Below are 16571 nucleotides of genomic sequence, written 5' to 3' on the forward strand. Positions count from 1 at the left end.
GTGCAAGTGCTAGGGCAGATGCAAATCTGTTAAACAGCTTCCATCTCCACGGTTCCATCATCTGATACATAGCACTAGTCACACTGCTGAATGCTTGCTTGTCTCCCAGAACTATGAGCCTGAGATATGGGGTAGGAAGAGGTGGGGAAGTAGGAAGCTGTATTCATCTTTGAATCTTCAGTGCCTCACATAGAATCTGGCACATATATATATATATATGGAGTAATTAATCATGCCCTTCCTTGGGGATGAAGGGACCAAGGAAATCTAAAATTAGGAAACTGACATTCTCAGTGAACTTGAAAGGCATCTCTCAGAATGAAAGGGAAAAGTAGTGCTCCAAGACATACAGCATGGGCAGAGGCAGCAAGTGGCAGAGCATTTGGGGAGGGCCTTTTGACAAAAGCAATTGATTCTAGGAAGATGCCCAAAGTAAATTCAAAGTGTGAGGACATTCTGCCACTCCAGTCTACCCTCTCAGGGATCCTTGGATGTCCTAAGAGATGCATAGTGAGTTGTGGTTACCCTAGATCTCCTAGTCACTGCTTATGAAATACACTGAAGGATCCTGACCTAGGAAGGCCAACTATAAATCCTGAGACAACATAACTCAGAGGTGGCCACAAGAACAACACACAAAATTTAGCAAGAAGCTTTTTATTTTTTTATTCATTACAGACCAGGGAATAGCATGCCCCAAATTCAAATAGAATTGAGGGTGAGACCATAATGGCCATTCTGCCTATTTGGGGATCATGATCTGTAATTTTCTTAGCAGGGTTCAATAAAAGAAGCTATAGTAAACATGTCTTAGAATAAAAACGAGCCCAGCGATTTCACGTAATGAAACGCACAGTTAACAATGGTTCTGTAGAATATTTTACATAACATGATCCATGTCTTTTAGCTGATGGAATCACAATGAACTATCAGTCTTGGTCTAAACCAAATCCTTTAATGTGCATGGAAGGCAAAGAATGAAATCGAAATGTTTTGTATTTTTACTTTGATTTGTATTTTTAGTTTATGGAGGCTTGAGGGCACACACACACACACACACACACACACACACACACACAACAAGTACACTTTCAGCAAGGTGAATTTACTTTTTTTTTTTGAGGAGTCTCACTCTGTTGCCCAGACTGGAGCGCAATGGCGTGATCTCGGCTCACTACAACCTCCACCTCCCAGGTTCAAGCAATTCTCCTGCCTCAGCCTCCCAAGTAGCTGGAATTGCAGGCGCCCACCACCACACGCAGCTAATTTTTGTCTTTTTAGTAGAGACGGGATTTCACCATGTTGGCCAGGCTGGTCTTGAACTCCTGACCTCAAGTGATCTGCCTGACTTGGCCTCCCAAAGTGCTGGGATTACAGGTATGAAGTACCATGCCTGGCCTTGAATTTTCATGTATTTTGTTGTTTGCCCTGCTTCTCTAACCGATAAGCTAGAATCAGGCTATCATCCACTCAGAGGAAAGACGTGGATCATCGAGTTCAGAAGACAGACTTGCACCCCCTCACCTATCCTATCTATTCTGCAGAAGATCCTGAGTAGCTCCATGCCCCCTGGTGTCTATAGATGCTGCACTGTTCTGTCTCAGAGCAAGGAATCTTGCTAATGGTTTCATTTGAATACATTGTTTAAAATTTGGTATGTAAAATTTCTAAAATACAGATGAATAAGTAAAATAATCTGTCCCTGTTATCTAAAACTTTTAAAATAGGAACACTGACTAGAATATTCCTTATATCAAATGAGATGTGTGATTTTGCAGCCCATTATTTTATATCAAGAAAATTAAGTTAAAGGGATAATAAATTATGAATGAAGAATTTCAGAATGTCCCAAATGTGGGAAGGAATGAAGAGAGACAGAAGCGATATGGAGGAGGGAAAATTATAGTACCAAGAGAGCAGTACAAGGTTACCGTAAACCTCCAGGGACATGAAACTGCTTAGTGTTTTGGGGTTGCACAAAGTCTACCATGATGAAGAGCTGACCAGGTTATAACTCCTTCCTCATCAAAATTCAAATATAGCTATATGTGAAATGTTCCATAAAATGTCAAGTCTGGTTATATAATGAGTCAGTAAGCAAACTGACTACAAAAATTCTATGACAGCAATATTTGCAGAAAAATATTTTCGGCCAACTGATATTTATTCTGCATAGGGCTAGAAGAAAGAAAAAGCTTGTAACTTCTTTACATTCACTATTTGCATTATTAGTAAAAAATATTTATAGGACACTAACATCAAACATTGTAATAATGTTTTCTTAAATTCAAATTTATTATGGCTCCTAAGAAAATATGTGATTAGGCATCTAAGAGCTTTCCAAAATGTTATAAAAACATTTTAAAATTATTCATTTGAAAGTGTCATCCAATGTTGTATACATTTTAATTTTCAATATAAAAAGGTAACAAGATGAACAATTTATGATTTTATGTATTCATGCAGGTTGAAGAGGAAATGATGCTGAATCAGACTCCCAAAACCCAAACATCTGGGTAACAGAGTCAAATATTTTAAAGCCTATTTATGTATGCCTGTGTGTAGATGTGTACACTTATTCCGACTTCCATAGGATTATCCAAAAACTGATCTGAAAGTGAGAAAAAAAGTGGGATAGCTGATTGTTGTCCCAACTCTTCAAATTCAACAATTCCATCATTTCTTCTCTATTACAACACCATGCTACATGCTACATTGAACATCCTATAAGTACAGAACCAGTATGACCATTTCTTTCTTTCCTTTTTTTTTTTTTAAGACAGAGTATTGCTTTGTCACCCAGGCTTGAATGCAGTGGCGCAATCTTGACTAACTGCAACCTCCACCTCCTGGGTTCAAGCAATTCTCCTGTCTCAGCCTCCCGAGTAGCTGGGACAGACACATGCCACCACACCCAGCTAATTTTTGTATTTTTAGTAGAGTCAGGGTTTCACCATGTTGGTCTGGTTGGTCTTGAACTTCTGACCTCAAGTGATTCACCCGCCTCAGCCTCCCAAAGGGCTGGGATTGCTTGCATGAGTCACTGTGCCTGGCCCATTTCTTTCTTTCTGTAGCAACAATAGACATTGCTCTAATTTCTGGATTCAACAAGCTAAAGCTAACAGATAAGGGGAATCTGGGTTCCTCCCAAAGCAGCTACAATTAACTCCTATGAACACTGTTTTGGACAGTTGGGCCCTGAAGAGCACACTCAGAAAAACAAGAATATTTGAGGTCATTTCCAAACCCAATCCATCAGGGCAAACTTTAGAAAGGCCCACTTGACAACACAGCCACAGTTTTATGCCTCATACTGCTCAAACAAATGCAGTGCTACAGGCCACTGAAGATCTTAATTGAAAGGAAATTAGAAAGGACTTAGCCAGGGAACACTTTGAGACCCAACTAAAACCCAAGGTTTAGTTTTAGTCTGATGAAAAAGTAATCACCCAAACAGTTATTTATTTTTCACTCTTGATTCTGTGTAAAGTCTTCTGAAGACCAACTTTAGTTTCTGTCCAACCTAGGACCTCATCGCTTGGTGCTCAGGGCTTTTTCAGAGGGTGTAATTCTTTCGATTCTGTTTTTGAGGAACTGGTGAGGCTTGTTTTCTCTGGGTGTGCTTCTTACTCCCCAGAAAGTGTACCATTTCCTTTGATCTTCACAATAGTCCTCTGAGGCGGACAGCACAGTCAACCCTCTCCATTTTTACTGATGAGAATAAACAGATGACTTGCTAAGGGTTTTCTTGTAAGTAAAGCTATGATACTAGAGCCAGATGTTCAAGTCCAGAACTTTAATTATTTAACGTGAAAGCATCAGAAAAGGGGTGTGACTGCTAATTTACTAACAAATCTGTTGATCTGAACATTCGGATGATATAACCCACACGTGAGTTATTCCCCTTTGAGGCTGGCCACAATATTAATCCTAACAAGTATTTAGAGTTCACTTGCAAATGATGGCCACAAAGTTGCCCTTACCAAACATGTAACTGGCCTGCCCTAGGAAACTATTTTTCTGGTGGACAAGAGAAAAGAACTAAAAAATCCACAGCTGCCGTGAGAAAGAGTGACCTAAGAGAAAAAGCTGCAGGAATCACATAACCTTGGGGTGGGGCGGTGGGGGGCGGTGCGGTGGGGGGAAGAATTCCCAAGGAAGTTACAAGGAAATGTATATAATATTTATACTACCCTCAAGATTTTAAATATAAGGAAAAAAACCATTTATGTTTTCCTACATGGCACAGAAATATAGATGACTACACACTATTCAAACTAAAACTGCATGATTAGGAGATTCATATTTAGGATATACTTAATTCCTCTTTATGATGACTGCTTTAAATCTAACAAAAGAGATTCATCATCCTCTACTTTCACCTGAGGTTTAAAAGTAACTTTTAAAGGCTCAGGGGTGGGGATTTCCCTTCCTTCGTGGGCAGGATACACCGGCCTGGCTGCCTCGTGTTCTGGTTCACTGAGCTCATCAGAATAGAGCTCACTGATGGGACCCACAGATTCACTCCTGGCAATGATGTCCACGCCCATCTCCCTGGCACATTCCTCACCTTCTGCCACTGTTCGGTTCTTACCTTTCCTGAGGCTACGCATCTTAAAAGCTTCCTTGGAGGGAGCTGCATTAGAAATAGATTTCTTAAACCTCTCCCCTGACTGTCTCAGCCTCTCCCCTGACTGTCTCAGCCTCTCTCCTGACTGCCTTAGCCTCTCTCTCCTCTCTGGGGTCACTATTCTAGTTCTAATTCTGTTCACCTTCTTGTCAAAATTCTGCCGTGTCTTCTGCATGTTTTCTTTGGAAAATGCCTTCTTGATATTATCAATGCGCTCCTTGCCTGACTTCCTAAGCCTGGCAGATCTGCTTTCTTCAACATAATATTCTTCATCCGAGGAGAGGTCTACTGGGGGATCAAAGACATCATCAACATCCTCTTCCTGATTCTCAGTGAGGCTTCTGTCTTTAACAACAGACAGGGATGTCGGACACCGAAACTTCTCCTGAAGCAGAGAGAAAAACAAAGCATATTAGTCCTTACTTTGCACTAGAGATTAGGTTTTCTACCTTCTGGCCATGCCTTGTAAATCTTCGCCATGGGCTGTTTATCCTCTGCCCACTCCTTAAATGTTAGCATTTCTTAGGGTTTATCTTACCTTGGCCCTTTCTTCTTCTTCATCTCCCAGGCTCAACCTGAGCAACCTTATCCACTCCATTTTTCAGATCCAATTGTAAGTAAACTCACATTTATTTTATCTTCACTTCTCCTGTCTCCTAAGATGAATACGCATGTGAGAATGATAGGCAGACTGCTCCACAGTTTGAGAGGTAACATAGTCACCTCAAACAGCAAGTCCAAAAATCAAGGCCCATTCAACATCCTCTCCATTTCTACTTCTTTCCCTGTACCTCTCAGCACTAACACCCATCCAGGTGCCAAATAACATAGAAACTCCTGAATCATCATCCCACGTATTTCCTCTCCCTCTCATTCCATATCCAACTGGTCACCAAGCTTTGTCGATAATACTGCCTAACAACTCGTCTGTTCCTCCTCCTTCCTCATTCCCTCTCCCAATGTCTTGATTGTGGCCCTTGTCATCTCAGTCCTGAACTTGTATAATGCCTCCTCATTGATCCTTCTACCTCCAGAACATCACCTAAGTACTGTCTGAGAAATATTACTAAGCATGGCTTTGATCACATCTTTTCTCTGCTTTAAACTTTGGAAAGCTCATCAATACTCAAAGAAGAAAGTTCAAATTCTTCCATATGATTAGAAGGCTCCTCAGCTTTAGCTAAATCCACTTTCCCACTCTGCCAGCCCAGAAACATACAATCACTCTCAATTCCTCAAGCACAAGATGTTTTCATCCCTCTACGCCTATGTATAAGTGATTTCTGATATCTTCCTTTTTTCATAATGACGGGGTCTCACTATGTTGCTCAGGCTGGACTGGAACTCCTAGACTCAAGGAATCCTCCTGCTTCAGTCTCCCAAGTAGCTGGGACTACAGGCACATGTTACCATGCCCAGAAGTTTCTGATATCTCAAGTGCCCCTTTACCTCTTTTTGGCTTTGTAAATAAAATCTTTCTTCAAGAATCAATTCAAACGTTCCCAACTTCCCCACATGGCTGACTCTATCTCAAATTTACACATTCATACCTCTGTTTATAACATTTATCACAGTTTGAATTGGAGCTTTACTCAAAAATATGTGTCTCCTGGAGGCCTCCAGATTCCTTGAAAGCAGAGATCATGTTACATTTTATGCCCAGCATCTATCAGTGTCTTGCACATAGTAGGCACACTCAATAAATGATTATTGGACCAAACAGGTGTACAGCCTCCTTCAACCAAGTTATTAAGCACCACCACGAACCAGTAAATTTTCTGGTTCTAGAAACTGCAAAACTTCTTTGAAGGCAGAAGAGTGAAAGAGCTTATATTCTAGGAGAGAGACAAATAAGTAAAATCTATAAAGCATGTTAGATGGTGATACCTGCTAAGGTGAGAACGAAAGCAGGGAAGGGGTACGTGCAGTGACAAAAAAGGTGCTGTTTGAATTACGGTGGTCAGAAAGGCCTCACTCATATGGTGACACCTGAGCCTAGACCTGAAGGCTATGTGTAGATCTGGGAAGAACAGAGAAACAGTGGGGAGGGCCATGTGATGAGAGCAGAGTGATCAAGGGGCAAGAGGGGGAGACAAAAGGGTAAGAGAGAGAGCAGGTGGCCAAGGTCATGCAAGGCTCTTTATCCAATGGTGAGGACAGTGGCTTTTATTCTGAGCATAAAAGGAAGCCTTCTAAAAGGCTTGCAGGAAGCCGGGCACGGGGGCTCATTCCTGTAATCCCAGCACTTTAAAAGGCCGAGATGGGAGGATCACCTGAGGTCAGGAGTTAAAGACCAGCCTGGCCAACATGGCGAAATAGTCTCTACTAAAAATACAAAAATTAGCCAGGTGTGGTGGCACATACCTGTAATCCCAGCTACTCGGGAGGCTAAGGCAGAAGAATCACTTGAACCCGGGAGGTGGAGGTTGCAGTGAACTGAGATTATGCTACTGCACTCCAGTCTGGGCAACAGAGCAAGACTCCATAATTAATTAATTAATTGATTGATTAATTAATGGTTTGCAGGAGAATAGTGCCAAGATCTGACCAACATTATAAAAGGACCACTCTGCTGAAAACAGTGTGTAGGCGCAAGAAAAGAAGCAGGGAGAACAGGTGGAGAGCACTGAGGCAAGTGAGTACTGGGTAAGGGTGCTGACAGGGTGGGGGTGAGAAGCAGTCTGATTTGGAGCTGCTTTGAAGGTGGGAGCCAACAAGATTTGTCACTAGATTTGGATGTGCAGTGCCAGAGTGTCAAGAACGATCCTCAAATACATGGCCTGAGCGGATGAAGGATAGATCTGCCATTAACTGAGATGGGGGAGATGGCAGGAGGAAGAGACTGGAGGGGAAGGATAGGCTCTGAACATGCCGTCTTGGAGACACCCACTAACCATGCAAGCAGAGGCACTGAGCAGGCAGCTGAGCAGATGAGTCTGGAATTCAGAAGAGAGGGCTGGACTAGACACCCAAATTTAGGAGTCATTGATGTAATGACGGAATTAAAGTCATGAGACCAAATGAAAGAGATAGCCAAGAAACTGAGTGAATGGGTCTATTCTCTGTTTTACTCAAAACTCCTTGGCACCAAGGTGTGTTTCAGAATTCAGAATATTTCAGACTTTGGAAATAATGTGATTCATTACATAAGATTCCCAGCAAGATCTTGGAAGAAACATTTCTGTGGCAAAAAGATATATATGAATATTCACACTAAGATGGGATAAAAACTATAGCCTCCTGCTAATTTAGGTCAAGTTTTTTTACTGAATAATTTCAGGTCAACTTAGGTCTTGCTGTCAAATATGTATAAAAAAAAAGTTTTAAGAATTTTTGAAGGTGAGTGTTGAACATGGATTTGGGACTGGTAAAAAGAAGAAATGAGAACAACAAAAACAAAAAAGACAAATACCAGTCAGTGAGGCAGGGGGAACTCCCAAAGTGAGTAGTAATCTCAGAAGTCAAGGAGAAAAGTTTCAAGAAGAAAGGGAAGGGCTGGGTGCAGTGGTTAATGCCTGTAATCCCAACACTTTGGGAGGCTAAGGTGGGAAGATCACTTGAGGACAAGACCAGTCCAGGCAACAAAGTGAGACCTCGTCACTACGAAAATTTTAAAGTGTAGCCAGGCAAGGTGGTGCACACCTGTAGTCCCTGCTACTTGGAAGGCTGAAGAAGGAAGACCATTTGCCCCAGGAGTTGGAGGCTACAGTGAGCTATGACTGCACAATAGAACCCTAGCCTGGGCAACAAAGCAAGACCCTGTCTCTTGAGAGAGAGAGAGGTGGAGTGGGGAGAGGGAGGTCTAATTGTGCCAAATGGGTCAAAAAAAGAAGGATGAGAATTGGATTTGGGACATGACACACACTGGAGGCCTTGAGAGCCAGCCCAAACGCAGCAGCTAGAGGAACCCAACTGACTATTTAGGGAGCATTTCTAAAACTAAACAGACGAAACTTGAAAAATTAAGAGATTTTTAACTGAACCACAGGTTAAAATTTCTAAAAGAAACTGTGCTCCCACATGAAATCCAGATTAAATCTATTCAATCAAAAAACATATAAATATATACAAAACACATTTATGCATATTCTAAAACCTATCAGCCTGATATTCAAGACTATATCCCTGGAACTTTATTTCTTTGGATATTTATTTAAAATTAAATTCTTTGGCTATAGGATTAGAGAGTTTAGGAGCTAAAAAAAGGCAGCGGTAGGCGTCTCATAACTCTCTGATGAATCAGTTAGAAGCAGCGAAATTATTCCTCTCCTTTCCTGACACCTGCTGCAGGGAGTAGCTTCAGCAACACAATGTGGGTTGGTACGGCCTGAGAAGGTATAATTAGAAAAGGAAAGAGCCAAAAGTTAATTACTGTTAGTTAGGGGAAAAAACACAATCTTGCTGTGAAGAAATCAGATATAGCTTAACCCAGGAATCACATACCCCTCTTTAAGTACACAACAAATAATATAAAATCAGGCTTTAAAAAAAAACAAAACAGGGGTAGAGTCAAAAAAAAAAGTACTTGTTATGTGGATCTATTTGTTGCAACTCCAATGAGACTGAGATATCATGAACTAATGGTGAATAGACTGTTATAATAATTGAAGATTGCAGATGTTGAATAATAGTTGATTTCCAAATATAATTATGTCTTTTAATATAAAACTCCAGGTAAAAAGACCATTTTTGTAACAGAATGAATACTGTGCATCAGAGTACTGTGGGCTGGACTAAACATCAAAGTAATATAGCTAGGGGATGTGAAGGCGATCTGACTGCAGTATCTGTCACCTCACTGATGGCCAGGGTTGATTCAGATGATCTGGCTGGCTAGGCAGGTGACCCCTTCCTCCCTCACCGCTCCATATGTGTCCCTCCTGAAGCCACACACTTGGTCAAAAAGGACGACCATCTACGATAGAGGAGGACTGGTCTTGTTGGGTCAAGGGTATACAAGTAGCTGTGCTCCCCTGCTAGAACCTCCAAACAAGCTCTCAAAGTAATTATGGCTGAATTGCTTGGTTTCAAGTTAATTTTAGTAAAAGGGCAATCTGAATATAACCACTTATACACCTTAACAATGATGATTAATTATAACTAATTTTAACTGCCAAGAATAACCATGTGACTATGTATACAGTGTCCTAACATCTAAAGCATCTCTGAATCAGAGTTCTATGTCCATTTATCTTTTCTCTACAAGCTCTCCCATTATAAATGATAGCAATTACTTTTTGATGAACTGCTGCTTACTCTGAACAGCTTAATTATACAGAATCTTTATGGCATTATTCCTTACAAGAAAAGAGATGTGCCCTAAACTAGCACCCCTCAGCTGCTTTAAATAACTGCAAGGGATCAAAGAAAGGAACAATTAGCAGTAAGTCACAGGGACTAAACAGGTGAACACAGAAACATCTTAAAGTTGAAAGAAGAGTTATGTCAATGAACAGAGTCAATGGAAACTTTTCAGAAACTTCTTTGCTTTCGCTTTTGTAAATCTTGATTGGCACTTAGTCCACTGCTTTGCACAAAGGTTCTCAGCAGTGGTGAATGCCAAGTATGTTTCCTGGCCATGCGCCCATGCCAGTGGAGGGTAAGATATACCCACAATTGTGAATGCCTTCAGAAGGTGAATCAAAGAATGGATACTACATTTCCCACTACATATACCAACACTGGAACTGGCCTCTGAAAATCAGGTGACTGATTTTTTTCAATTTTTCAATTTTTTTTTTTCTTAAGACAGGGTCTCACTATCACCCAGGCAGGAGTGCAGTGGCACAATCATGGCTCACTGTAGCCTTGACCTCCTCAGGCTCAGGTGACCCTCCCACCTTAGCCTCCTGAGTAGTAGAGAACACAGGCACACAACAACATGACTGGTTAACTTTTGTAATTTTTATAGAGACGGGGTTTTGTCACATTGCCCAGGCTTTGTCTTCTTTTCCCAAATTTTTAAGCCTATAGAAGGGCTTCCAGGGACATGAAAGGAAAGGGAAATGATAAAGAATTTCGAATGGCATAGTCTGCCCTATCTACCTTTGAAATAAGCAACTCTTCACTCTCTTCCCTATTATTTTTCCCGAATAACCTACAGGCTCTTAAAAACATCTGAAATACCACTCTACCATCACAGTGTAACATTATCAGTCAACAGAGGGCTATGGAGAATTGCCTAGTGTGTAAAGAATGCCATGGGGAGTTATGGGCCACATCCCTCATATTTTATAAATTATCTTCTACATAATCCAACTGTGTTCCTATTTCATTTAGTTTATATTCTTCCAGAGTTTTTTCCCTATGTACATAAGTACTTGTTTTTAAAATACAGGTGTCATTTTAAAAAATAACACTTTATATGTACCAGGGAACATCCCTGCACACATTCCTGATTTTATGAACAAATTCTTTGACATAAAATTTTGGGGCCAAAAAGTTTATGAATTTTTAAATTTCTTAATATGTACTACCAAATTTGCCTTTCAAAAATGTTATATCAATATTTCTACCAACAGAATATGAAAGTGTTTTTTCCAATTCTTAAATTAACCTGTAAGTATAGGTTTTAATAATTGCCAACATTTAAATAGGTGAAAGTAGAATTTTATTCTTATTTGTGTTTTGTACACTGCCTGATAATGACAGTTTCCCATTTTTCTACTGTGAAAGAATGTTCAATTTTTTTTTCCTTTTAACTGTAAGAGTTTTAAAAATACACCATAGATATTATGCATTTGCCATGAATATGTTCCTATTTCCAAAAATATGACTGCCAAGCACAGAATAATATGGGAACTTAGCTCAATACACAATACCACACACACACAAAAATTATATTAAATCAGTTAAGTAAAAAGATTTTGTAATCAAACACAAGGAATTATTTATGTGACTCCTATATTAGTATAATATATTGTTACTATAATAACAATAAGAAAAATAAGAATAATTGCCTCAATGTTCATTGGGAAATAGCTATCATTGTGATCTGTATGTAAAAGTTCCAATATACAAATCACGTTCTGAAAAGTTTAGGGCTGTTTAGGGCTTACAGATATTCCACATAAGTGAAAAAAAAAAATACACTGTTACTGGTTGTCAGTTTCTTCTTTTAGAGAACAAAGAAGTGTTTTAAACTAGAGGCTTCTGAGTCCTGTTTTAGTTCGAACATTTTCAAAGTCTGTGAGAGGGCACCATGCTAATAAGGCTAATATGCTGAAAGGGCCTTACCAATATTAACTTTCAAATGCAAGAAATAGCCTAAGCTATGAGCCACAGTTCATATTACACGAAATGCTTGAGAAGTTCAAAATACCAAAATGATTGATAGATAGTACTTCGGTTAACACAGCAATGGTTTTATCCTGAGATCTCTGTAATACAGAACCCCATTGTATTAATATATACAATAGTTAAGATGTGACACTGGAAACCTGTGATATGACTTTTTTGCAATTAAAAGATACAAGAGATTATAACAAGCAAGCTGAACACAAGTGCAAGCTTACCTGGAATATTACCACCCGGAATTTGTTTTTCTTCATTATTTCCTCTTGCTTGACTTCAACTTTTGTAACATGAATTTGTTGCTTCTCCACCCGGGCTTTCACATCTTTAATGTGAGCACTGACTTTTCGGGTTTTCTCAAACAACTTGTTAATGACATGGCCTGTATTGCTATGTGACTGTGAAAGCTTCAACAGGTCAATCTGGACGGATTTTATGGCATTTTCCATTTCCCTGTGTCTCTCTTCTATTCTCTTCTGGCTTGCCTGCACACTGTCCACGATGGAGGCTACTTTGTCCAGCACAGTCACAATAGTAAGAGCAGCGTCTTGGTCTTCATCTTCTGTAACACTTGATAGGCGATTCTGGTGGATTTTATCAGCATTTGAAGCAGATCCATTATGTTCCATTTTATTTACTTCTCAGCGAAAGATGTCCTAACCACAATGAATTCTGGCACTTAGAGCAAAAAGTCAGCTTGATAACAGGCAACAGGGTTGTTTAAAGAGTTGGAAACCCCACCCCTGGAGAATGGTCAAGTATTTATAACTACAAATGCCCATATGTGACTGTTCTGCAATCTGAACCCTTGCAAAGCACCAGGGACTGTTCCAAACATGCTTGCTGACTGACTAAGGGACTCAAATAAGACTGGGTAGAAGAGGAAAGTTTTTTTTAAAGTTCACTAAAGCCACTATGTAACTAATATTAAACCTAGAAACCAAATGATCAAAAAAGCTAACTTCAAATGTTGGGTAAAGTTTTTGCCTTTAGATCATTTCATTCAGTATTTGCAATAGCAAAGGGGAATTCTTAACTAAAATCTGCTTTTCCTACTAATTTCACATATTAAATATACTGAAACACCAATATTGAAAAATTTGGTAAATAAACACACCAAAACAGAGGCCATATAGTGAAAACATTATATTATAACATGCTTTTCCAAACAAAATATTAAAATTAATAATTTTTAACATATTCTTTAAATTCTACATGCATGCTTTTGAATATCTAAACTACATGTTAAACAGCTTAATACATTCTACTCACACTTCAGATCTTTAAACAACAATCTATGAATATTAATCTATTACTACAGGACAAATTTGGATAGAGGTCTTAGATAATTTTTAAGCTCACTCTAAGAGCACCAATCATTAACAATCATTTTTGTATTTTATTCACAAACACTGATACAATTTGTTTATTTATGTTAAAACAAATATTTTCTTTAAAAATGAATGTGTATTAAAGTAGTTTAACTGGTAGAATAGGCTTTATTCCAATCTGTTTGTTAAACAGCCTATTTTCATAATATCTAAATCTATTTTTCACTGATCTGTTCCATCATTACTAACATACTTTTTCAAATTATTAGAATTATTTTTTCAAAGGGAGGAATAACCAAATTCCCCAGTCCATATATCTTATAAATATTTTACACCTAACACACACAGCTTTACAGTTCATGCGATAGGCAGTGTCTAAAAAATCAGTAACTAAATCTCAAAAACATTTAAATATCTATTTAAACACAGTGTCTTCTAGATTTTTTTGTAAGAAAAGTAATCTGTAAACATCTTTACCTTTTAGTTCATGCTTGGTCATTTGCTGTGGTCATTGTGGAAGAAGTGGATATGACTTTATAACCATTTGTGAAGTGGTCCATCTTTGTAAAAATATTACATTCCACCGGTAAAGAACAAGTCTTAGAATTACCATGTGGTACAAATTTGTGAAAGCAATTTCTGTATTTAAAAACATAAAACAAACACTACTAAACAGTCCAAAACTGTCGTAGCTGAATATTCTAAATACGAGCCAACAGTACTACACTAAAAATGTCCAAAAATAAGGCCTCTGAAATAAATATTTCCATTCTTTAAAAAAAGACATAATAAATGTACATCACATGGTCAGTGTACATATAAAAGTCATCAGTTTAAACCATTCTGGATGACGTATCTGAAGTAAAATGACCTAGGTTTTGCTTCTGTCGACGTCCTCTATTGTTTTTGGGGCATTTTCTGTTGCATTAAAAAAAAAGAAAGAGAGAAAAATATTGTTTTGATGATTTTGTTTAGGATATTTCAAATGTTTCCAAAGTAATACATATTTCACACATAAAGCCACGTTGCAAGCAATTACATGAAAGGGAAATGAGATGGAATCTGTTGCCAGACAAGGTGAAGATGAACACAATTCAGACTGCTACCTCCCCTACAAAGCTGGGAGTTGAGAGGATTCGATATGTAATATAGGTACTGGCACAAGCAAAACTGATTCCCAGTGTCTACACTACTATGTATGCATCCCTGACAGATATCCCACCCTTCCTCTAGCCTAGAATTCCCTAGTCACAGTGACTTTTTTAACATGAATTTGTTGCTTCACCACCCAGGCTTTCACATGTGAAACCCCTGACAGTAAAAAGGACTCTGGCCTAGGTACTTTCCCTGAGCATTATGACAAGACAGCTCTAAAATGACAAGAACAACTTAGATGCAGGAAGAAATCAGGAAGAAGTGTGCTTATTTACCTTAGCTATGAATACATAGAAATGTCTACTGATTTTAGACAATGACTCAAAAGAAGCTGTCCACACCCTGCTGGGGCAAACCACAGAAGCCCATAAGGAACTGTCACACCAAGGATGAGGGACATTCATGAACTCTGCTCTCATTTTCCACGTTTCTCCACAGCAGCACAAATCTCACTGTGTTGGAACTGCTCTTGTGCCTGCACACTAGATTGCAAACACAAGGTGCTGTGTATGCAATGTGGAGTAAAGGGGCTGAGATGAATTCTGCGCTCTGCTAACTAACTGTGTGACCTCAATTCTCCTACATGTAAAATATTAAATTAGGAGTTGGACTAGCTTCTAAAATCTCTGCTAGCAAGAAATTTACAACCTAATGAAAAGCAAGTCTTATAACAATAAGTACTCCTCATTTTATTCAACTTCAAAGAGTACAGCTTTGCCTTGAACTAAAAGCGTTGATGATACTTCCATTTTGTTTATGGTTTTCACAATTTTCCCTCACTAATCCTCATTTTAAAAGTCTGAGGTAGTTGGAATCATCTCCATTTCATAAATGAGAAGACTAGTTGACAGATCAAGCAACCCTCTTTTACTGTCACTAACTCACCATGACCTTGGAAAAGCTCCAATTTCCTAGCGCCATCATTTTTAAATCTATAAAATAAAGGCATTTAGTTAAGGTATTATTCAAGGTTTCTGCCAATCAGTCATTCTCTGAGACCAAAAACAGGAAAGGAGATTCCAAGAAGAAAAGAAGAAAAAGCAACTCATGCAGTCTTGATAAACAGGTCAGTGGGAACATCCTTTTAAAGAAGATTCCTCCATTGTAACAGCCACCATGGTATATGTCAACAGCTGTCCCATAATGGACTGTGTGGGAGAGATACTTAAAAATTCAATGGAAATAAATCCAAGCACATAAATATTCTAAATCCAAGACAGCAAGACATTCTAGGGGAGGAAATTCCACAGTAAAAAGACAAGCCTCAAGGAGAAATCTGTGATCAATTCAATGAGATGGCTCTTCAATCATAGAGACAGTGGGCAGTGAAGACACTGTGACACAGTTAGAAATACACTGTGATGTCTAAGTGGCTATGAGGGCAACAAGGAGGGATTTGAAGTATAAACAGAGGGTACGTACTTCAATACTGCCTGCCAGGTAATTTTAATTGAGTAGTTGAGGATTACAGCACAATAAGAACAGAAGGACAGAGCTGGGTAAAAGACTGTTGTAAGAGGCCTTTCCTAGCTCTAGGACCTTAGACCGAGGTACTTATCTCAGGACTTCAGTTTCCCTACTTCTTTAAATGAAGGGGTTGAACTCAAACTTGCTTCCCATTGACTCTAACATCCTTTGATCCTCTTAAAAATGGCACTATCTTGCTGAGCATGATCCCAGCACTTTGGGAGACCAAGGCAGGTGGATCACTTGAGCTTAGGAGTTAAGACCAGCCTGGGCAACATGGCCAAACCCAATCTCTACAAAAAAAATACAAAAATTAGCCAGGCACGGTGGTGCATGCCTGTAGTCTCAGCTACTCGGGAGGCTGAGGTAAGCCCAGGAGATGGAGGTTACAATGATCTAAGATCGTGCCACTGCACTCCAGCCTGAATGACAGAGTGAGACCCTGTCTTAAATAAAGGCACTATCTCCAGGCCTCAAACATCTTCCCTTACTTTATCTTAATTTTTCTTCTGCCTTCCAGATAATTTATTACCTCACTCCTATTTAACTCTAATGTCTTAAATGGTCTTCCCCCTACCTCACATGTCCACTACTCCAGTGAATTTTTCAGATAACTCATTAATACTCTAAAAAAATACCAAGTCCTTCCCCTACTCAAAAACCTCAAACTGCTACAAAATCAAGTTTGAACCCTG

At 39.1% G+C, this 16571-nt stretch overlaps 2 protein-coding genes across 2 annotated transcripts in view; both read right to left on the reverse strand.

The window, feature by feature from the left end:
- Positions 1-4305: 4305 nt before the first annotated feature.
- On the reverse strand, positions 4306-12961 carry CAVIN4 (caveolae associated protein 4). Its single transcript, XM_012437556.2, has 2 exons — positions 12145-12961; positions 4306-5015 (listed from the first exon to the last, which is right to left on the reverse strand). Exons 1-2 carry the CDS (start codon positions 12550-12552, stop codon positions 4329-4331), a joined length of 1095 nt encoding a protein of 364 aa, XP_012292979.1. The 5' UTR covers positions 12553-12961; the 3' UTR covers positions 4306-4328.
- A 93-nt stretch (positions 12962-13054) lies between these two features.
- TMEFF1 (transmembrane protein with EGF like and two follistatin like domains 1) overlaps positions 13055-16571 on the reverse strand; it is a 94475-nt gene continuing 90958 nt past the window's right edge. Inside the window, exon 10 of the mRNA XM_064379468.1 lies at positions 13055-14172. Within this exon, the coding sequence (XP_064235538.1) occupies positions 14088-14172 (85 nt within the window). The 3' untranslated portion in view covers positions 13055-14087. The remainder of the gene's footprint in view (positions 14173-16571) is intronic.

This window comes from Aotus nancymaae, unplaced genomic scaffold (genome assembly GCF_030222135.1).
Source record: "Aotus nancymaae isolate 86718 unplaced genomic scaffold, 86718_ANA_hifiasm-v0.15.2.pri h1tg000003l, whole genome shotgun sequence".
In the NCBI taxonomy this organism is placed as follows: Eukaryota; Metazoa; Chordata; class Mammalia; order Primates; family Aotidae; genus Aotus; species Aotus nancymaae.

Coding starts and splice junctions, on each gene's coding strand:
- CAVIN4 (XM_012437556.2), bottom strand. CDS start 12,552: ATGGAACATAATGGATCTGCTTCAAATGCTGATAAAATCCACCAGAAT. Junction 5,016..12,144: donor TCCGGGTGGTAATATTCCAG/GTAAGCTTGCAC, acceptor TCTCTGCTTCAG/GAGAAGTTTCGGTGTCCGAC.